The sequence below is a fragment of the Vanessa cardui genome, chromosome 22 (assembly GCF_905220365.1).
Source record: "Vanessa cardui chromosome 22, ilVanCard2.1, whole genome shotgun sequence".
Lineage (NCBI taxonomy): Eukaryota > Metazoa > Arthropoda > Insecta > Lepidoptera > Nymphalidae > Vanessa > Vanessa cardui.
Window position 1 is genome coordinate 2,043,460 of NC_061144.1, and position 24,899 is coordinate 2,068,358.

The window sequence follows — 24,899 nt, forward strand, 5'->3', positions numbered from 1 at the left end:
TCATACATAAACATTTCTTTTAATTGTTTTGGATGACTTGATTGTGCTTAGTTTCGGCTGTAGACACTTGCCGTACAGGTAATTGTTATAGCTTAGAGTAACTTGATGGCGCTATATAAAATTATAGAGATTTCTACATCGCGATAGCAAGATTCGCAAACTATTGTATATAATGTTGTGATATTTCTTTATTTAACATCGTATTCTGGGCCCTTCAGTGGGCTTCCATCACCAGGCTTGAGTATTTTAGCTCGCCTGCCCCACCCGATGACGCTGTAGAGGCCAATAGGGGCAATAGCAACACATAATTCGAAAAAAAAATTATTATTAAACATGATTATCACAGGCACCTATTTGTTTTTATATTAAACAAGTGTCATGAATCGTCGTTAGGAGTGATCTAGGTTGTTCACTTGCTATGAAAAAATGTGTAGGGTGCATGAAATACTCCATACAAATGCATGGTCAAACTCAATTACGGATCTTGAATAAATATACCAACAATTTTACTACCAGATAGCAATGCTATGTATTGTTGTGTTACATTTTAAACGTAAGTGAACCAGTGTACATATATTGGCTTACAGGGATAATGAACACAACATCTTAGTTCCAAAAGTTGGTAATGCATTTATCATAGAATAGGTAATATTTCTTATGATGTCATTTTTTTAGCAGTGGTGACCACTTACATGCCTACTAACACGTATTGACCATTGACATGCCTACTAACACGTATTGTATAACACATGTTCAGTATGTAAGTGATTCTATTTTAAAGTAAATCAAATTATCTTGTTACAGATTAATCAATAATTCCATCTTCACTTATATGAAAAACTTCACCGGGCGCCCTGTTTGTAAGGTAAATTTTGCAGATGTATTTTAAACAATCGTAGTCACGAGATGGCCCAGTGGTTAGAACGCGTGCATCTTAACCGATGATTGCTGGTTCAAATCCAGGCAAGCACCGCTGAATTTAAATGTGCTTAATTTGTGTTTATAATTCATCTCGTGCTCGGCGGTGAAGGAAAACATCGCGACAAAACCCGCATGTGTCTAATCTCAAACGAAATTCTCCAAACCTTCTCATCGAAAGGGAGATGAGACCTTAGCCCAGAAGTGGGAAATATACAGGCTCGTGTATATTTCGTGCTCGGCGTTGAAGGAAAACATGGTGAGGAAACCTGCACGTGACTAATTTCACCGAAATTCTGCCACATGTGTATCCAACCCGTATTGGACCAGCGTGGTGGAATATGCTCATATGTGGGAAATTTACATTTATAATATTAGTATAGATATATTTATCTACAATAATAATGACGACCTCCGTGGTCGAGTGGTGTGTACACCGAATTCATGGGTACGCCACTCCGAAGTCCGGGTTCGATTCCCGGCCGAGTCAATGTAGATTATCATTAGTTTTCTATCTTGTCTTGGATCTGAGTGTTTTGGCACCGTCGTTACTTCTGATTTCCATAACACAAGTGCTTTAGCTACTTACATTGGGATCAAAGTAATGTATGTGACGTTGTCTCGCATATTTAAAAAAAAAATAAAGTTACAGCAACAGATTTATCGACATAGTTATTATTAACATTACAAGAAACAGCTGAAGCGTCCAGTCATGCCAACGTCGCGTGCTAGTACTAGTCATTAGCTTACCCTAAGGTCAAACAACTATGAGAACCACCACGGGTCAAAAGTATCGAATGGCTTACAATTCACGTTTATTACTGGACCTGTCCTAGATATAGGGATACAGCTAGGTTAAACCTAGACACTTCGAAATTTGACGACCTCCGTGGTCGAGTGGTGTGTACACCGGTTTTCATGGGTACGCCACTCCGTGGTCCTGGGTTCGATTCCCGGCTGAGTCGATGTACATAGATTCGATGGAATCAGAGTAATGAATGTGATGTTGTCTCATATTTATATTTATATTCGAAACTCACGGCTATGACATAAGTTAGAGGTTATAAAATCATTAGTGTAGTAGAGTAATAGTGATGGACAACTATTGTTGCTGTAATGCAATGTCCCACTGTTAGACTAATGATATTGAAGAAAGGAAATTTATTCCACTACACTCAATTTTTTTTGTATAATATTATTAGTGGTATGGTCAAATGGTCCGTGGAATGGAACGAATACTAATATTACTAAACACTCGAGTGTGTTCGTAATTACTAATTACTTTATCGGTAATTTAATTTCTGCTAGATCTTAGTACAAGACCGTCTGAGTAGGTACAACCATAACAAATATTTTACCGCTTAACACCAATACTCAGTATCGCTGTGTTTGTGTTTGAAGAATAAGTGATCCAGTGTAACAGTAGGTACAAGACATATCATCTTAATTCCCAAGGGTTATAACAAGGCTTATGGTTCCATTAGCTCAATCCTCTTTAAAACTTGACACCTCTTACACGCGGAAAACTAGCACCAAAGCGGATATAGGCAAAAAAGACTTCTCAGAAATGCGTATACACGAGCATGCACGTTTTTTTGCGCGGCGGCACAGATGAATTAATGCGCAGTATCTCTGAATCGCACGCTTTCTCGAACGTCTAGTGTACCACAATGAAAATCTCTGCTTCATTGGTGTCGTTTAACACATATATGTATTGACTATCAATAAAGCTATACATTTTGTAAAAACTGACAACTTTATCGGCTCAAAAAGACACAGGATAATTATTTTGCAGTTATGCAGAATTTTTTTTACATATAACCCAGATCGTATTTTATGGTGGTAAGAATTCTCGAAGAGTTTCCATGAGTCGACATTGCTTAGAACATCATCATGTAATTTATATAATTTCCCACTGCTGGGATAAGGCCTCCTTTTCCATTAAGGAGAGGGTTTGGAACATATTCCACCACGCTGTTCCAATGCGGGTCGGTGGAATGCACATGTGACAGAATTTCGATGAAATTAGACACATGCAGGTTTCCTCACGATGTTTTCCTTCACCGCCGAGTACGAGATGAATTATAAACACAAATTAAGCACATATATATAGTGGTGCTTGCTTGGGTTTGAACATCAATCATCAATCATCGGTTAAGATGCACGCGTTCTAACCACTGGGACATCTCGGCTCTTCTTGTAAGTTAGATACTATAGTTAAATTAAAAGATAGATAGATGTTTAATGTTAGAAGTCATCATTTAACTCGATTAGTGCTATACAATTTATTCCTCATCTCGCTTACAAAGACTTAAATACAGTATGTAAAAGGGATTTTATTAAGCCTATAGCAGTTTATAAGCGGAGCGGGCGAGGGTACATAAGTTTGTATAGCAGATAGTTATGCATCATCTAAAATTTATTATAAAATATTATTACTAATTAAATCTCTCATAAGCTTCTGGGCTGCATTAAGTACATAAATTATCAAATGAATATTAATAAATGTCTTAACAAGCTCTTAAATTAATTAATTAACTCTACTAAGAGCTTTCTTTTTTTGTACCGTTGATGGTATTATAGTAAATCTTTGTAGATTATAAATCAATTAGAAATAAAATTTAAAAAATATTTACGTACGTAAAAAGTATGGTTGAAACTAGTTAAATTATTTTTGTAAATCAAGTCCTTTTTTTAGTGTATTAAGTAGTAGACAAATCTTTTTACGCTTCAACTATTAGATTCAGTCTTTCGAGTGTTAATATTCAGTATTAATACTTAAGGAAAATAATTTATATACATAACCTTATATGTAAATTATATTCCAATTAAACCTACTAGAACAAACTTCAAAACAATTTAATAAAACAACTTTAATGTAATACTGAAAATCGCTTCCGCTAATCGCCTGTACCGTATCCACACCTTAAACATTTGCTCTTGCACTTAGTTCCTGGCTGCCGTTTCTTGTTAATGGCTCGATTCCTTAAACTCAAACTCAATTAACATTAGATTAGCTGCTCATTTCAATCAATGTTAAGCTTATTATTGTGTGGTACAAGTTATGAAGGATTGAGTAAATTTTTTTATGGTATATATTCGTGGACGAGCATATGGGCCACCTGATGGTAAGTGGTCACCTACACCCACAGACAATGACGCTGTAAGAAATATTAACTATTCCTTACATCGTCAATGTGCCACCAACCTTGGGCAATAATATGTTATGTCTCTCGTGCCTGTAGTTACACTGGCTCACTCAAAAAAATCACATATTTGATCTAATTCCACAATGCTCCTTAATAGTTGAATGCAAGAAGTTATTACAGGAATACATAGAGCCCTAAACTTCTCGAACAGAAAGGAGGTCCTAGTCTTAGATATACAGGATGTTACGATATTTTATCACAGAAGAACATCAATTAAAATAGATAAATAATAATAATATTTATTTGAAAAAATATAAGCATTACAGTATTTACACAAAAACGCTTATATCTGCACTAGTTACTTAACATATTTTAAATATTCTTACTAATCTAACTAAAACATACTACTAATGAAAAATGAAATAGATTTTAGTAAAAAATAAAATGAAATTAAAATTTGTAAACAAAATAAACTTAAATCTATTTAGGAAATCCAAATAAATTTTTATAATTCTGGAATACATATATAAATTTGTTTGAGTATCGTACAAAAACTACATCTCGATAACAACGTAGGTATTTTTCTTAAAAGTTTAATAGATGTAAAAGACTAAAATAAATATATGATTAAGATAAAGTGAGTAATAAACTTTGCCATTGATGAAGCATCTACGTCATAGACATGGATGGATATGATTTTGTAAAAATTTAATTATTTGTCATATACTTAGATGACACGATATAAAATATATTTTTCAAAATGTGCGAATTTACATTTCACTTTCGTTCATTGGTTACGTATCGTCTTCATTTATAAGCAAAATCAATTTGAATTTTTATCTCACTACCGAATCTTTACTATATATACTTCTATACTATAATATTATAAATGTGAAAGTAACTCTGTCTGTCTTTAAGTCTGTCGGTCTTTCACTAGCTACCTGTTGAACCAAATTTGAAATGAAAAAAAAAAAAAACAAAATATTTTTTTCAAATAGGCTCATTACTTTTTAATCCCCTTGTTATATATGTTCCGTTTCGAAAAGTACTCTTTTCCACTATTCGAATAACAGAATAAGTCTATAAAGTAAAATCAAATTTATCAAATTAAACGAACAGTTCGTAGTAAGCGATCGTCGCACACGTTAGCCTTTCAATAATGAATAATATGATAATTTTACGAGTCTAACGGAAGGTATCATTATTTTCTGGTTCTCAATCAATTGCCGATGAATTAGGTCTCAGCAGGACATTCACCCGCAGGCATAAGCCTTGCACCGCTAGACAAGAAAAGTATAAACTCTTAAGAAAAAATAAAGATAGAAAAAAATTAATGGCCTAATAAATTATATCATGTTATTAGGCTGGTGTTAAACAGCTACTAATTACTAAAGGTGTATTAGGTTCATTTCGGGATATTTACCATGTTTTTTTTATTTTTGTTCTGTGGAGCTCGATATTTCGACATTATCTTCGTATGTCTTGTTCACGAGACTGACGAATAAAATAAATAAATATATAAATATGAGACAACATCACATACATTACTCTGATCCTAATGTAAGTAGCTGACGCACTTGTGTTATGGAGATCAGAAGTAACGACGGTACCACAAACACCCAGACCCAAGACAACATAGAAAACTAATGGTAATCTACATCGACTCGGCCGGGAATCGACCCCGGGACCTCAGAGTAGCGTACCCATGAAAACCGGTGTACATACCACTCGACCATGGAGGTCGTCAAAATAACCATGTTAATTTAAAAGCTGCTAATTGTCTAAAGAATTAGTATTTAGAGCCACCGATGCCCAATAAACTTGAGAACTATAGTGTAATGGACCTTGAGCTTACATGCTCATCTTTAAACAGGAACACAATTACGTAATTACCCGTTACAGTTTAAATATATATTCATACTAGCGAAACGTCCCGGCTTCGCACGGATGCAATACTGATACTAAATATACTATACAATTTGTTTAATTACATCATATTTGACACTTCTGAAATTATCAGTATTTCTTTACAAAATCAGTTGTGTAATGTTCCTAGCTCTAACTCTATATAAAGGAAGAAGATTAGAGATCAACGCACATACTTAGTGGTAGAATTTTGGGTTTTGAGTTTGGGTAGGTACCATCCACAATCAGATATACTACCGCCAAACAACAGTAGTTAGTATTGTTGTGTTCCGGTTTGAAGAGTGAGTGAGCCAGTGTAACTACAGCAAGGATCATAACATCTTAGTTCCCTAAGTTGATGTCGCATTGACAATGTAAGGAATGGTTGTGTTGACAAATATAATAGCCAATCTATAGCATAAAACAATTGACAACGTCTTAGCAAAAGTTATATGCTGTTTTCCTATTAAAAAAACACACTATCTATTAAGATATTATTATATATTATGTATTACTGTATACCACAAACGAGCAACTCGTGTACACTTGTAGCCCAGGACGTCAAGTTCACATCATAACGGTCAAACCTGTCTACGGAGTAAGCAGACATTGCATAATTACAGCCGCAATAAAATGCTCAAGATTGCCTTATATATTATCCGTTATTGCATAATTTTTGCACTTAAGTATGTAAAATTAACGCGTGATAACGCGATTTTTTAATTAACGCGTGATTCGCGAGATAATTAAACCGTACAGATTTACACTGGTCGATATAAATAAATCGAAATAAATTCGTATTAAAATTACAAAATTTATGTGCCTGTTCAATTTCTATTTCAGAATAAAGCAGATGGATAATGTGATATTTTTATTGGTTCACCAATAATATTAACAATTCCTTATAACACTAGTACAGTTTTATTTTCTGGCGTTAGAATATCTGATTAACTGGTGCTACCAAGAAACTACATAGACCATATCATTCTAGACCACAGAAAAAAAGTCAGACAGAACCATAGATAATGAATCATTTATTACAATAAACTGTTGGACTAATCTGAGATGAGTGTATACTTAAACTTGTCCGCAAGTGTACATGTACTAACGGTCAAAGCTGTCCACGTATAATAAAGTTACAAGTCATGTCATACATAATATCACTCCTGATAGCAATAACTAGCCGGCTTTATTACACGAGCACAGATGCAAATTGCATCATTAAAAGAAACAAAATACGTAATCGTATTTATAAAAGTCTCTAAATATGTTTTCCTAGGACTGTTTTTCTCTTGAGTAGAGGGTTTGGGACTTAAACCATTGCTCTGGTCCAGTGTATTGATAGGTGTACGTGTCAGATTAATCATAACTTCAGCGATGAGCCTGTTTAAGTTTTAAAGATGGTTGATGAAATAGGATATCTCAATTGATCAAATGATATACTATATCAATATATTTATATTATACATGATATAAAACAAAGTAACTTACCGCTGTCTGTCTCTATATATGCTTAAATCTTTTACATTACATAACGGATTTTAATGCGTTATATTGATATATTGATTTATATGTATAATACATGTACAATATAGTGGAGAGACACTGATTATTTTAGACATTTCTAAAGTGATGTAATATATATTTTTTTACAGATAGATCAAAATAATGTACTACACTATTGTACGCCTCAAAAGGGGCTTTAAAAAAGTCCACGATGGTATACGTATTTTTTAGGGATAGCCCACAATAACCATTTTTTATTCTTTCCTTTTTGCGAGAAATAATGGCTAATTTCAAAGCGATATTAAAAAAAACAACATTAAAGCATTTTTGAAACGTATTTTCAATCGACTTCAAAAAGGAGGTGGTTATCAATTCATCTGTATTTTTTTACCTCATTACTTTTAACTGGGTGGACCGATTTTGATATTACTTTTTTCTATTTTGTATTTATTTTATTTAGTATAAGATTTATATGAAATCAGTCCGGAACGAAGATTCTACCGTAAACTTACACCTACCCTGAAGCTCACACTTGTAATTAAACAAAATTGATGTTAATGAAATACAATTAAACTCTTAGAAGTTGTAATTACATAAATATATAATTTACTTGTATCAGTTGAATCGCGTGCAAACATTACATATTATTACGTTTTTACGTTAAATAACTGTTATTTATGTTACAAGATTTCTAAGGAAAGTTGTTTGCGGTAGGATGTCAAAACTTTTACTATCGCGGATGATTTCTATTCTATTTAAATATACAATACATATAAACAACAATTCGGGTCAATAAAAGTGATAGAAATTTTCTATAGAATCAATACATAGTATAAAACCAAGTCGCTTATCGCAGCTTGTCCCTATGAATGCTTAGATCTTTAAAATTACGCAACGGTTTTTGATGCGTTTTTTTTAATATATAAATTGAATCAAGAGAATTTATATGGATAATACATACTCAATATGGTAGAGAAACACGCATAATTCGATTTCCTAAGACGTAGCGGTTTGTATTTTCCAATGACTGAAAAACTGTGAACTTTGTGAGACATTCTATAGTATATTTAGTATCAGCATCCCGCGTCATGCTAGTATCTAATAAACTGGAGTACGGTACTCCATCCTTGAGGAGATAAAACGGAGGCTAGAACTTTGTATTTAATAAATTTCAAGCGAGTTAAGCCGCAGGTTCCGCTAGTATTAAATATAATTTGTAAGCTGATGACTAAAATGTAACAAAAAGGCGCTATAATTACATAAGACAGTTATGTCTCTAGCTGTGACAGCGTACGTAGTCTATCTTACCTATAAAGCATTCCCCTAGATGTTTCACATCAAATTTGCAGAATTGGTATTATTTTTGCTATAGCATATGGGCCCTCTGATGGTAAGTGGTCACCATCACCCATAGACAATAATGTAAGAAATATTAAATATTCCTTACATCGTCAATACGCCACCAACCTTGGGAACTGAGATGCTATGTCCCTTGTGCCTGTAGCTACACTGGCTCACTCACCCTTCAAACCGAAACACAACAATACTGCGTACAGTTGTTTAGCGGTAGAATATCTGATGAGTGGGTGGTACCTAACCAGGTAGGCTTGCACAAAGCCCTACCACCAAGAAAAACTAGTTTTTCCGTATGTAAGAGGAGAACTTTTTCATAATAATAATAATAATAGGAGACAACATCAAATACATTACTCTGATCCCAACGTAAGTAGCTAAAGCATTTGTGTTCAGAAGTTCATCAGAAGTAACAACGATACCACGAACACCCAGACCCAAGACAACATAGAAAACTTATTATAATCTACATCGACTCGAATCGAACCCGGGACCTCGGAGTGGCGTACCCACGAAAACCATAATGATAGGTGTGGCAAATGGACCATTTGATAAGTGATAACCGCTGCCCATAGACAGTGGTACAGTAAGACATATCACAAGTTACAGAGCCATTAGTTCCCACCTTAATCTTAAATATTATCATTCATACATATTTATTTTAGAAAGTGTATAATTTCATATTTAATTATACAAATAAATAAATGTTTTATAATGATTATTCATTAATTTCCATATTAGCATAAACATTATGATAGAAAAAATGTATGAGTTATAGTCTATATGACCCAAAAACTACACGTGAATATTAATTCAAGAACGCGGAATGAAAACGGAATCCACATCACATAGTGTTATATGTTAATATACAGGGTTATTGGTAACTCGACGTATATCCATTATGAGGTGATAGGAGTTACTATATGCAATAATTTTAACCCCCATATGTATAGTGCAAAGGTGAACCATTTTTAGTTATACGTTAGTATTACGTTTTTTAGTTCAAAAACTTCAAAAATTTATTTTATAAAGAGTATCCATTAAAATCTATTATAAGATATGTTATAAAACAGAAAAAAAACAATTTATTTTAATTGATACTTATTTTTAAATAAATATTTGATGTTTGAAGTTGCATTTTTGACAAATTTTGAACAAAACCAAAAAACGTAATAACTAAAAATGGTTCACTTTTGGATCATGCATATGCGGGTTAAAATTATTGCAAATAGTCACCCCTATCACCTCCTAGCGGATATACGTCGAATTACCAATAACCCTGTATATAACTAGATGAACTTGCTACTTTACTTGCGCGAAATTTATAAACACAAGCTACCCTGTCTTACTTCATAGGTGTGAAATTTCGTATAATCTCAATATTGTAGGTGTTATATTTTGTGAGATTTAACGATTAATCCGTGTTATTTCTCTTTTATACCTAGATTTAAAATATTTATAAATTTAAATATTATAATTATAACTGTGATATTAATACTATTCATTACATATGGATTAATTATTATTAATCGCTTAAGAGCGCTTCCAGTTGCTGCTTGTCAATTTCTCTAATTTTAAGCTTGTTGCTTGTAACTGTGTAAACGGGTATATGTATATACACAATGTATATACGTGTGTGTATGTATATACACAACTACTATAGTCAAACCTACATTAATGAACTTGATACTATTACATTATTTTTTTAATCGAGTTTTAGTAATGTCATCTTTTCCTCATTCAAATTGGACGTTGTTTAATAAATAACGGGAATATTAAGGGGTAACTGTCACTCTTATTGTTTTCCATTTAGCAATTAATTTATGGCTCCACAACCTACTTCTCCTTAACTAAAGTGTAACTGTACTATTGTATTAAATATTAATTAATTTCCCTTTATGTTATATAGGCGTATGTAACAACTTTTGTTTTTTATTTAATGTTAAGATGATTTTTACTTATCGATCTGCAACCATCCAAACACAAACTTTACAGTACTTTATACATATTTTATTCTATTAATATTAAATGACATATATTTTATGGTATAGGTTGGCGGAGGAGCATATGGGCCACCTGATGGTAAGTGGTCACCATCACCCATAGACAATGACGCTGTAAGAAATATTAACTATTCTTATCTTTACATCGTCAATGTGCCACTAACCTTCGGGAGCTAAGATGTAATGTCTCTTGTGCCTGAAGTTACACTGGCTCACTCACCCTTCAAACCGGAACACAACAATACTGAGTACTGTTGTTTGGCGGGTAGAATAACTGATGAGTGGGTGGTACCTACCCAGACGGGCTAGCACAAAGCCCTACCACCAAAATAAAGTAATTTTTAAATTTTTCATAAAATATTTCGTAAAATTTTTATTCAAATATAGGTATTATTAACAAAACATGTACATAATTTGTATGCATTTTTGTTATCACTTTTTAATTCATTTTTAAAGCACTGACACGTCAAAAATCAAACCTAAATAAAACAATATAAATCATTAATTAAGATAACAATGATTAATTTCATTTAATATCTAATTATTTTCATTAAAACGTTACGAATGGACCCCAGTCCACTCGTCATCAACTTACCGTAAGATCTCATCTGTGAAGATTACAAACCGCTATTTTTTTCTAACAGGAAGGTTAGTAATTCCGTTACGTATTGACAACGAAACCTGCTAAACTGCATCTATACTAATTAAAAGGAAGGATTCTTAACGGTATTACGTAAATCGGAATTCATTATTGATCGAGTCTTTATATATTTAAATTGACATAATTTGAAAATGTTAATACCTATCGAAAAATATCATGTTTACTTTGTATGAACAAAAATTTATCAAAAAAAACGACTTCAAACAATAAAATTTCAAAACAAATTAATATGCATTAAGAAGTGAAAAATAGTAATTGCTTATTCTTCAATAACTTAATAATTAGCTTACAAAAAATCGTCAACAAAATAGGTTTGCCCACTCGAAAGTTTTGAGAAAAAAAAATACAATCAAATTGAGAACCTCCACCCCACCTCATTTGAGCAACTGAAAGGTCTATTGGGACCCATTCTACTAACATATAGCAGTTTTAAAACGATTCAACTCTGATCCAATTTGCCTAATCACAAAAGTGAAAATCTGCTTAAAGGTAATCGCACCAATATTATTTATTTATATCAGCTATAATCATAATTATATTACACGGATCGTTGTTTTAGTAGAACAGGAAAACGACTGAACGAACACGTTTCGATTCGCTTGCGATAAATTGACAATTTGTTTGTTTAGAATTAGCGACTGGCGCGCGCCTCGTCAACCAATAAAACTGTATAAATATATACAAAAACTTATTTACTATGCGAAGTCGAGAAGAGTAGCTAGTTTATTAATATATAAAATAGTAACGGCCTGTAAATTTCCCACTTTGGGGCCAAGGCCTCCTCTGACTTTGAGGAGAAGATTAGAAGCATATTCCACCATGCTGCTCTAATACGGATACGGGTCGGGTACGGATCCACTTGTTGATTTTCTTTGAAATTAGACACATGAATGTTTCCTCCCTTCCTGACTTCCTTCAGCGAAGAATTCGCTATGAATTATAAACACAAATACCAATTAGTGTCATCAATTAGTCAGCAGTACCTCAATTAATGTCATCTCTCTCATACAGAAGGAAACTAGAATTACTATTTGAATCAAATCTTATCCTTACAATGCTTACGAATATTTACACCCAATGTTCTACTTCCCAGTTAACTTACTGTATTGTTATCTTTACATAGCATAAAACAAAGTCGCTTACCGCTGTCTGTCCATATGTATGCTTAGATCTTTGAAATTACGCAAACGATTTTGATGCAGTTTTTTCAACCGACTTCAAAAAGGAGGAGTTTATCGAATCGACTATATTTTTTTCCTTTTTTTTGTTTGTTTGTTATCTCATTACTTTTCACTGGGTGAACCGATATTAATACCGGCTCCAAATATATCAATAATTGTAACTACGTTATATAATCGTAAATCGACTTTTAAGTCTAATGTTTTTCATTTCATTATACTTAGGAGGACTCTGAAAAATATTTTGACTACGCAATTATTTTAATTACTTTTCAGTGCATATTAATTTGTTTTAAAATATTGTTTTATTTGAAGTCGGTTTTCCTTTTTGGTTTAAAATTTTTATTTACTTTAATACATAGAGTTTAATAGATTCGAGAGGATAGTATTTGTATATAATATATGGCCAATAGGTATATTTATTTCTAATGTGATGTCGTAAATATACAAATTCTGTAGTGTATTCAATACCAGCATTGCAACCGTGCGAAGCCGGGGCTTGCTAGTGTTATAAATAAACTTTTAATTTTAAATTTATTTTAAATGTTAATAAAACAGTTAGTTGACCGTTTGGTACTCTCATTAGGGGCGTGAAATTTGGACCGGCATTGTGTGTGACATGCGCTATTTTGTTAATGATTGTTCATTGAGAATAACAGGTCTGACGATTGTTAATAGACAATTGTTTAGTTTACTATTGATATTTAACCGGTTTGTCATGTATAATAGATATATTTTCGAGAAAGCCGGACGAGGAAATAATCCACATGTTGGTAATTGGTCACCAACGCCCATAGAGCACTGTATGAAATGTTAATCAATCCTTACATCGCCAATGCGCCACCAACCTTGGGAACTAAGATGTTATGTCCCTTGTGCCTGTAGTTCCTGGCTCAAACTTCCTTCAATTCGGAACACAATAATAATTAATACTGCTGTGTAGTGGTAAAATATTTCTTGGGATGGAACCCAAATAGTCTTACTTAAAGCTCTATTTTAATTGAATTTTATTTGAAATATATTATTTATGTATTGATTATAAATAAGAATAATTAAGTAATAACCTCTCGTCAATACAATGATGTCTATAACATTAATTTTAAATAATTGTTTTTATTGATTCGTTTTATTAATGAGTCTAGAAAAAAGAGATACATAATAAATACAAATATAATGGTTACAAGCTGTGAGATCATTCAGTTCTAGAGTACCACAGAATGGATAATTAAGTAAAAAAAGTACAGACGAATTGATAACCTCCTTCTTTTTTAAGTTGGTTGAAAAGAATTCAAAACAGTTATGAGAAAAAGTGATAAAATTTTAAAACAATAGAAAAAAATCGAAATTTAAACACGAAATCTTATGTCATCTGTGAGAATACTGTCTAATATATTACTTTTACAAAAATCAAATAGGCGAAAAGAACTAAGGAACTATTTACTTAAGAGCTTATATACAATACTAGAGCTTATTTCCAAGCCTATCTATTTTCCTCTCCAACTAAGCGGAAAGTTTTTACTTTAAGTGAGTGTAATAGCCTTAAGTAACATGCGTCTTTTAACTTGGTAATCTTTTGATTTGACAAACGCGACGTTCACGCCTCACAAAGCTTCATCCAGATGTTTCAACTATTGCATAATAATATTGAACAATAATTATATACGTATATACTTATCGAAATTTTATTAATTTATTAATTATGAACAGTATTGGGAAATCATTTCTTCTACCTCCATGAATTTAAATGGAATGTAAAATAGAAACTATATAGTATACTATTTTATATCTATTTTATTTATGTGTCAATGACATGAAAATTATTGAGCGTCTATAACTAATAGACTAATAGCCAGTGATTGGCAGACTATACATTGGCAGAGTATACTGCTTCACCTGCTTTTGGTGAAATGCTCTAAATGCCTGGCAGTAATATGAAACTAGGTACTACACCGTAAGTCTGACGATTACTGGACTATAACCATTTGATTCGAAATCCGACGAAGATGGTTGCATGCTATTAATTATCGTAATATATTCTTGTTTATTTTGTTTATACGACATGGCTTTCTTATATCAAAAAATCTAGTAAAAGACAAAAGATGTAGAACTTTGTCTCATTAAAAAAAAACTTTAAACGTATAAAAGAGACAAAGTTCTACATCCATTATTTTTTACTAGAATTTTCGAACTTGTAGAACTTTGTCCCATTAAAAAAATCTTTTAAACGTATAGCTTAGTTGTCATAATTACCGTGAATCGCATAAATATAGTCCAAATCAGGGCTAGAGACAAGTCGGGCTGTAATAAATCAGCCATCCATGGGAAACCCGTGTAGCGGTCCGTCACTGGCCTCTGTGGCTGCGAAATAGGCGAAGTATAAGCGAATAAAAAAACATCCAAATCTGTTATTAAGTCACAGTGATATATACTATTCAAAATATTGTTTATAATATTTATTCAAATATTCTTCAAATAAATAATGTTCATAGAGTATATTTCATTGATATTTAATTGATTTAGTATTTTAAAGTAACGATCAAAATATAAAATATGTATACAATAAGTAGGATTACGGCAGACCATAACTATATACAAAATTTAATAAAAAATAGTAATTGTATATATCACGACCGCGTGAAATGCTTATTTGCATTATTTAGATTATGTTTTAATTATCATATTATTTGTTCTTTAATAAAAGGCTAATTTGTGACACGATCTTGTCGATAGTTTAATTTTTTTTTTTTTTTTCGTTTACAACCGGTTAGGATTAATGATTCTACAGAGTACCATAATACCCCAGTAATAACACTAACTTACACACACTTCAAACAATACCAACGCTATAGAATAGCTCATACAAAAAACTACAGAATAATAGTAACATTGCTGACAGTACATTTTGAAAAGTGAGCCAGTGTAACTACAGGCACAAGGATATAATATATTAATTCTCAAGATCAATGGTGCATTAACGATTCGAACACAAATTAAGCTCATATACATAGTGCTGCTTGCTGGGTTTGAACCTGCAATCATCGGTTAAGATGCACGCGTTCTAACAACTGGGCCATCTCAGCTACGGACAACATTAAATTCCCACCAATTACACGCTATATATAATCGCATCCTCAAACATCTAAGCAATGCCGCAGGTATTTGTGGTAATAAATCGAATGTTTAATGGCCACAAGAAACGTTCCTTATTTGTCTACAAGCAATCCAGTACAGTTAGCCGCAAAATTATCTCCAAGCACAATAGGTTTAATCGTGCGATGAAGTCGTGATGTACAGTCGCCCGCGAAATGTTAGATAAATATTATTTTTTTATCTAATATCGATGACTTTGTGATTTCTTTGTATTTCATATCTCCGATGACTCGAAATCTGAGACGTTTTCGATTGAATTGCTAAATGCTGTAGAACTTTATCGCATTGTTTTGATTCGTCGCGATAAATCCAATCTTTTTAACTGTCACACGTCAATTTGATAGGTTTGTCCCAATTTGGAGGATGAGTGAGCCAGTGTACTCGGACAAAGGAAATATAATCTATGATCGGAATACTTGCGACAGACAGAATCACGCAAATGCATTCGTGAACAAAACAGACTCACCAAAGTCGAGATGGCCCAGTGGTTAGAACGCGTGCATCGTGAGGAAACCTACATGTGTCTAATATGAATGTAATTCAGTTACATGTGTATCCAACAAGCCCATGTTGGAGTAGCATGGTGGAATACCTTCATACCTCCATACCTTCTCCTCAAAGGGACAAGAGGCCTTAGCCCAACAGTAGGAACTTTACAGGCTCTTAATGGTCACATTAATAATAAATAAATAAATATGAGACAACATTACATACTTTACTCTGATCCCAATGTAAGTAGCTAAACTTGTGTCATACCACAAACACTCAGACCCAAGGCAACATAGAAAACTAATGATAATCTACATTGACTCGGCCGGGAATCGAACCTCGGAGTGTACCCATGAAAACCAGTGTACACACCACTCGACCACAGAGGTCGTCACATTCAATCAGATATTTGTGCAACATTGAATTTTTAAACTAGAACACTTATATCTTGCTGAAATAAATACCCAGAAAAGTGCTTTATTCGTGTATATAATTCATAATTAAAACAGAAAACCTATCCTTATGCAATGATAGTATACAGCTTAATTATACATATATTTATACAGCTTCATTTATCAGAATTTCCAAAGATGCTTTTGGTGAAACAGACGCGACCTTATAGGTAAATTAGCAATCTCTTCCAAGCAACCTTTGTGCTAGAAATCTTACAATAGGTTAGAAGGGGCACAATAAATAAAATAAAGACTCTCATATATATTTAATTACTTAGACTGTTAATCACTGACATATAAAACACAGCCTTAACTGGTGGGATGAAAATTCCGCACAGGCATTCCCTATAAAACGCTTGCGAACTTATTTTCTTAAGTGAATTAATGTGGGATAAAATGTTGTCTTGTATTTCGTTATTACCGACGTTAGGAATATATTTAGGCTTCTGCTTATGAACGACAACTGTTAGACTTTATTAATCTATCAATCAATAACTTTTACTTCTGGCTGAATGTTTATATGGAAGTTTGTATGTTTGATAGTATGTCTGTCTGACTGTTACATTTCCATGCTAAATCACTGAACACAATTTGAAATAAATTGGTATCAAGCTTAAACTCCAATAAAAGGTAAAGTAAAGTAACAGCCTGGTAAATTTTCCACTGCTAGAATAAGGCCTCCACTCCCATTAAGGAGAGGGTTTGGAACACATTCCATCACGCTGTTCCGATGCGGGTTGATGTAATACACATGTGGCAGAATTTCGATGAAATTAGACACATGCAGGTTTCCTCACAGTGTTTTCATTCACCACCGAGCACGAGATGAAATATAAACACAAACTAAGCTCATGTATATATAGTGGTGCTTGCCTGGGTTTGAACCCGAAATCATTAAGCAATCGATTAAGATGCACGCGTTCTAACCACTGGGCCATCTCAGCTGAGCTCCAATAGTTTTTTTTTATATCTAAAACCTACGATCGCCCCGCTTAATAACACCTAACCAGTATAATAAGCCGATACGTTTATTTAGGTGAAAACTAATATTTATTAATAAAGAGCAATTCCTCAGCTCTTGCCTAATTTAAGCAAGTTTTTTTTAACAGTGATTGACCACGCTTTATAGATACAGACGTATTCCAAATATTTAAATCTGTATAGTAAAATATTGAATTTATCAATATATTAATATAATAAGTACACTTAAATCTTATATACTGCATATATTCGTTAAAAATATCAAATAAAAGTGTTACATTTTAAACAAAAACAGTAACACTATCTAGGTTAAAAGCAGTGATAAAATCTGACAATACAGCAAGTATAATCTTTCTTAATTCTTCCAATTTACCGTAAACCGTGATTACATAATTACTGGGCTAAGGTCTCCACTCCCACTATGGAAAGGATTTCGAACATATTCCACCACGTTGTTCCAATGCGGGTTGATCCGCCGAGCATGAGATGAATTACGCACATATATATATGGTGGTGCTTTCCTGGGCTTGAACCTGCAATCATCGCCTTGGCCATGTCAGCTCCTTATAAATCAAACAGAAGTAGTAAAAATGAATCAAATTCTGATTTGATGAATCTTAAGGAAATATTAAATAATCATTTATAATATGTGTGTGTTGTGTGTGTTTATATGATCCCAAAATAATTCTAAAATATTCTTAACGAAAATAGATATGTTTTGGAGAGTATTCCGCTGCTCAATTCAAAGGTATGGGTAAACAAGTCCATTTCAGCCACAAAGTAGTTTCCTTCACATGATATTTTTGAATTTATTTGATAACTAGCGACCCGCCCTGACTTCGCACGGGTGCAATACTGATATTAATTATACTACAAACATTTTTAATTACGACATCACATTAGAAACTTCTAAAATTATCAATGTTTCTTTACTATATTGTCCATGTACTATGTACAAAAACGCTCCTTTCGAATCAATCGAAATTCCTTTGTGTATTTCTAAAGATCTAAGCATACATAGGGACAGACAACGGTAAGCGACTTTGTTTTATACTAATGAAACAAATTTAAATTTAATTACATCGATAGATTATTTAATAAAAGAAAACTGCATACAAAGTCGAGGAAATTAACTCAAAGCGTGTTCAGCAAAAACCGTAACCAATTCCATTGACCGTTGCGTCACTGTTTAAATTTTCGCGTGTTATGAACTTATGAAGGTCAATGTACAATGGTTTATGTAACCACATTATGTGGTTACGTTACGCCTCGACGACGTTGGCATACCGAGTTCTAGATTTGAATATAATTTTTTTTTAGGCGTTTTGAATGCAAATTAATATTAAATATTAAAAAAATAACTAATAATTTATTTTATATGTAAATTGGTAAACATGTTGTTCAGTTATTTGACTTTTTAATATTGTAATTGTACAAGAATAAAAAATGTTATATTCGTTATAAATTTTAATTATTCCATTGCATAAATTATATTAATACATATGATAGTTGTTATTGTTTTAAAATGTATTTTAAAGCGACGCCTTGTTTCCTATTATTGTATTCAATACTAGCAACCCGAACCGATTTTGTACATACGCAATTTACTTGCAAAGAAAATACAATACTAGTAAGTATGGATTTTTTCTATAGTAATAATAAATTTAGAGTCCAAGGTTGGTGAAACGTTGGCGATGTAAGGATTGGATCAAATTGAATATGGCATCATGTATAAACAATAGTGATACAGTGGTATGTGGTATACGACCATCTAGCTATATAAGAAATAAACGCTACGCTAGTTCGCATTAAATGAAATCCAATAAGAACCGATAAACAACTTTTCGATGAAAGAAAAAAAAACATGTTTTTTTACGAAGAATAAAATTTAAATCGTTCTTTTTCTCAAATCTAACATGCATATTTTATACATATAATTATTTCTCTTGAATGAATGATTATGAATGAAAACCGCATCAAAATCCATTGCAGAGTTCAAACGAAATTTCAGACAATAGGAAGCGACTTTGTTTTATACTACACATGCAGTACAAGTTTATTTAATTCAAAACTCCCTGTGTGCCCCCGGCACACGTAGTACACTCCACATTTCTAACACTGATTCACTTTAACTGTACTTACATCACTGGTATAAAAAAACTCTGTTTGCGGTCAGACACCAAATTGAGATGACACGCCGTTTCCATTGTTTAACGTTAATTTTGACGTCCATAATTAATATTATTTTCTAATATAATAATACATAGTGTCAAAATATTATATGGCTTTAGCTGTGCGCTGATTGTTATATAGTTAACATATAATATAGTATACTAAACTTAACTGAAGTTTGTAGGTCTTAACTCCAGGTGAGTGAGACGCCACTAAATTGATACTATATGTCATGTATTATGACAATCATCTTGTACTCGACGGTACGAAAAAATCGTGAGGATACCTGTCGAATTTAAATCTGGCGCATCTGTACTCACTCATTTATGTATCAGTATCAGTGAAATAAGAAGATGAAGACTACTATACTAATACTTTTTCTTAATACTTCAAATTTGTAGGATATTTAATTCCGTGTTCCTATAACACACGCTAATATTTCAATTTAATTCTTTATCAATACAAATTACAAAACAAAGTCGCTTACCGCTGTCTGTCCCTAAGTGTCCTGAGATCTTTAAAATTACGCAACGGATTTTGATGCGATTTAATAGATACAGTGATTACAGAGGATAATTTTAGAAGTTTCTAATGTGATGTAGTTATTTTATAAAATCTGTAGTATATTTAGTATCAGCATTGAATCCGAAGCCGGAGCGAATCGCTAGTTATTGAATAAAGTCAATAATCTCATCATTTTAGCTCTCAAATTACATATATGAACCGTATCTCACAGGAAACACACAAACTATTTAAGCTTTTCGCCGACGAAAGCGTCACAAATTTTGTTTGTATATGAATTATATTGCGTTACATTAATTGCCTGTTTCCATCATCTAATGACGTCTTATTTGACGTAAGTTTAAATATATATTCTATAATTAATTTATTACACTGTTTTATATCAAAAAGCTAAGTTAGTATTTTTAATTCACTAATTATATATTAAATATTATATCAATTATTATAATTATTTATTTTATATATAATTTTGGTCTGTGTTCATCTGAAGAGCTGATAATTTTTTTTAACCCATTGTTTAAATAAATTTCGAGTAATACTTTAATTACATAAAATCTAAACATACATATAGAACGTATAAGTATCAATCAAAAGTCAATATTAAAACAGTAACTAAAATAATTTTAAAATATTTATTTTGTTATAAATCTAATTTACATTTATAAGAAAATATTTGAGTAAATATTTTCTTATGGAAAAGGAAGCTACATTTATCTTAATAAATTTATTTTAATTAATTATTTACATGCAAATGATAACTATTCTAAATAACGCCTAAGAAGTTTTACTTCTCCCGCGGATACATACATGTACCTATTTTATGAATATGAGAAGGTACATATAAATTGTATCAGAATAATATTTGCTCTCGTACCGTGTAAAAACTTGTATGGTGCATGACTTTAAATTATAGTTCTTTTATCAAAAAGTTGACGGAGCATGACAATGGAAACTCTGTTATGGCTATTTCACTCGCCACAATGGTTTACTGCTATAATGTTCTCTATCAACTGTTATGAAATTGTTTCATCCGATTTCGAGATTATTATTTAGATAAGTGGTAACTGTATTCGTCAAAAAACTTATTTGGTTAAAGCTTTTAGACTAACTAAATTGTTATTGTGCTGTTTTTTCATTCGATTTTTATTCAAAATATTATTATCTCTTTTCCAGATGTGACAAAACTCACCATGGCAGCCACAGACGGCCAAGTCGTGGTCGCGGCATCCCGCTGGTCAGACGAAGGCCACTACCTCAGAGAGTTCGTCGTAAAGAACCGACTCCCAAACGTCGCTAAAATCATCAAAGGCCAGTATGGAGGCCTTGGAGTGCCAACGCTACCGAGTCCTGGCTTACAGAGTACAGCCTTACTCGTGTCAGCAGGGAAGAGAAAGAAAATTATCGCCCAAGCCATAAAATTAAAGGAGGGAAGACGAATGGTCAGCGTTGGACCCAGGATTGCCATCCCCGAAACTTATAAAGGTTATTTCGAGTTATTAAGCGAGGAAGGTAGAGCAGTCCGGTGTATAGAACATGTATCAGAGCTGGCGAGACGAAAGCTTGATGATGGCTGTTTAGTTAGAGAACCTGTTAGGGTAATATGCGCTAAAATTGATTTAGACGGAAACCTCACTGCTGACGGAGCAAGAAACCTACCAGCCGGTGAAGTCATAATGCCCAGAGGGGAAGCGTTTTTAGGTAAAAATAAATATTTAAAGTGCACTGATTCCAAGGGAGATACTATTCTACTAAGCTTAGATCAAAGGGGAAAGTTCTCAGCTGTTGCTAAAGAAGAAAATATAAGTGGAGTTCACACTGCGAAAACGTTACTAACGAAACGATTGCCTATTACTGTTAGACTCGTACACGGAACTCCGCCTAGAGGCTTAAAGAGTGCGAGCCATTTTGTTCCAGAACTGAGATTGCTATCTTTGTTCGAAGAAGATCACGTTTTCGCTTTACCATTACAAAAGGAAGGGAACGCGCTGGTTGCATTGCCACTTGCAGCTCCGTTGAAAATGCTAAGATGTAAAAATGAAGAACACATCAAGAACTTCATGGAATTCTCTAGACTTGTTGAAAAATGTAACAGGTTGCTCGTAGACGTAGTAGACCGAATACACGTACTAGATGGTAAGCTTGGAGATCCTAAGAGATTACTGAACGCAACTCCGCATGCTCCACCTATAATAAAAACGGGATATTTTTTAAGAAGAAGTGCATCATCGGATTCAGCGAATCAACACAAATACATGAATCGTCACAGTCACATCTATAGCAGTCACAGGGATGACCACAGTATCCCAGACGAGTATGATGAAATAGATCAAATTTATGACTACGTCAGAGGATTCGCTCCGCTACCTAAAAACATTAAAGCTTCTTATTGCAATGAACTAACAAGACATGAATCCGCACCTTCGTCTCCCGCAGCTACGCCGATACACATGCCCTTAATAACCGAAATCAAACCTGAGCCGCCTCCAATAGAGACGATACCCACTAAGAAACCTTTGAACCAAAAAGCCGAAAAGAGAACACGAAAATCAATCAACATAACAAAAGAAACGCCAATAACAGTATACAAAGAGAAATGTTCAATTGCACCGGCGCCAAATTTGCCGAAGCTTTACATTAAAAACAGTGTAAGTAATAATAAAGGTAGGGTTTTACTGAGTCAAAAGAGTCATTCGCCAACTAAAGAGGCGCCTAGTCCTGGAACTAGTCCTATCCGCCCTTTAGCCAAGGGAGATTCACCTATCTTTAATATACGCTACAAAAGTCTATCGAATATCCACCAGGCCATGGAATTAGATGGTACGTTAGATTCGAGTCATTCGGGTGGCAGAACGTCAGGGGATTCTGGCAACGGTCCAAAGTTACCAGAGAAAAGATCGAGAAGATTGAGCAGACCTAAATCATTGACGAATTTAGTTTGGGAGTTGAAGGGTTGTCCTGTTGAAACGAATGAAAAGTCCAAATCTAGAGTTAAAAACGAAGGCTACAAGAAGATTGGAAACAAATTGTCGTTGGGAACGCAGAAACGAGTGCCTACGCTGTATCTTTAGTTCTTGGTAAGTATCATCACAATTTAATTAACTTTTGTTTTACTTGCATTGGAACAGCGTGATGGAATATGTTCCGAACCTTCTCCTCAAAGGGAGCCTTAACCCAGCAGTGGGAAATTTATAGGCTGCTGTTGTTGTTGTTGTTACATTTGTTACTTTTTGCAAACTACACTCAAGATATTTGTCAGTATAAGATTTGGATCAAGATACTTCTGTTACGGCAGTGAAGCTGATGTAATATAGATTGATCTACTTTTAAAAAAGTGATTACTATACCATTCCTTAATTTATATTTATAATAACTCTATAACGTTACCAAATCAAATCAAATCATTATTTAATTTGACAAAGTTACAGAAATTATTACAATTCAATAATATTGGACGTCTGTTTCACAATATCTATCATTGGTTGCGAGGCGTTATTTAATGTCAAAACTTTCATTCTTATTCAAGTAGGTATGAATTGATTAACGCAATGTCGAACCTTTTGTACCTCATCTGATAAATATCTTTAACATGTTTAATAAACGAATAGTAATGACTCATATTATATTTAATTTAAAAGAAAAGAATAAAATATAGCTGGACATATAAAATAAAATTCTTGGGAAATCACAACATACTATAAAACAAAGTCGTTTTCTCCTTCCCTATATACCTATGTATACTTAAATCTTTAAAAGTACGCAACAGATTTTTATGCGGTTTTTTTAATAGATAGAGTGATTCGAGAGGAAGGGATTTATATAACATATGGACAATTTAGTAAAGAAACACTGATAATTTCAGAAGTTTCTACTATGATGTCATATTATTGCACCTGTGCGAAGCCGCGTCGGGTCGCTAGTAGAAGGAATAAATAGAAGGGGTAACTTTGTACCTGTCGCATTTCCCTTTAAGTTGAAATTTCTAAAATTCATTTACTTAGCGATTACGTTATCAAATAAACATATGTTCCAAATTTTAGCTCTCTAGACTCAGAAGTTTTGACTGTACGTTGCTGGTGTATCAGAACGAAAGATTTTATTAAAATAATTATGTATATTTTGTGGAAATCAAACCTTAAATTTTATGACAAATTTCTATTGTGATACCGAAATTCCGAAGACTGTATCAATATAATATCAAAACAGTTTCCTTAATGCATTTGTAATATTTACACTTTTTTAGACATGTTATTTATTAAACTATATAACTAAGTACTGTTTGTTAAGCCTGTCATATAAAAAATAAATTAAATTTCATGCATATTATTCCGAATTTAGATACAATAAAATATACTCAGTAATAAACAAACGATGAGTATTAAAACTTGTTTCGAGTTGCGTCTTCAAATATTTTGCAATTTTGCGAATCGTGATAGGCCGTATGTAAAATCGATTGTGGAAAT

General features: G+C 33.0%; 1 protein-coding gene across 2 annotated transcripts in view; it reads left to right on the top strand.

Annotated features, from left to right (window-relative positions):
- LOC124539281 overlaps positions 1 to 24,899 on the top strand; it is a 149,715-nt gene that overhangs the window by 114,375 nt on the left and 10,441 nt on the right. Inside the window, exons 4-5 of one of the 2 annotated variants that reach the window (XM_047116615.1) lie at positions 805 to 865; positions 21,613 to 23,513. In XM_047116615.1, coding sequence (XP_046972571.1) covers positions 21,630 to 23,507 — 1,878 coding nt within the window. In that variant the 5' untranslated portion in view covers positions 805 to 865; positions 21,613 to 21,629 and the 3' untranslated portion in view covers positions 23,508 to 23,513. The remainder of the gene's footprint in view (positions 1 to 804; positions 866 to 21,612; positions 23,514 to 24,899) is intronic. The other variant, XM_047116616.1, reaches the window with a different exon arrangement.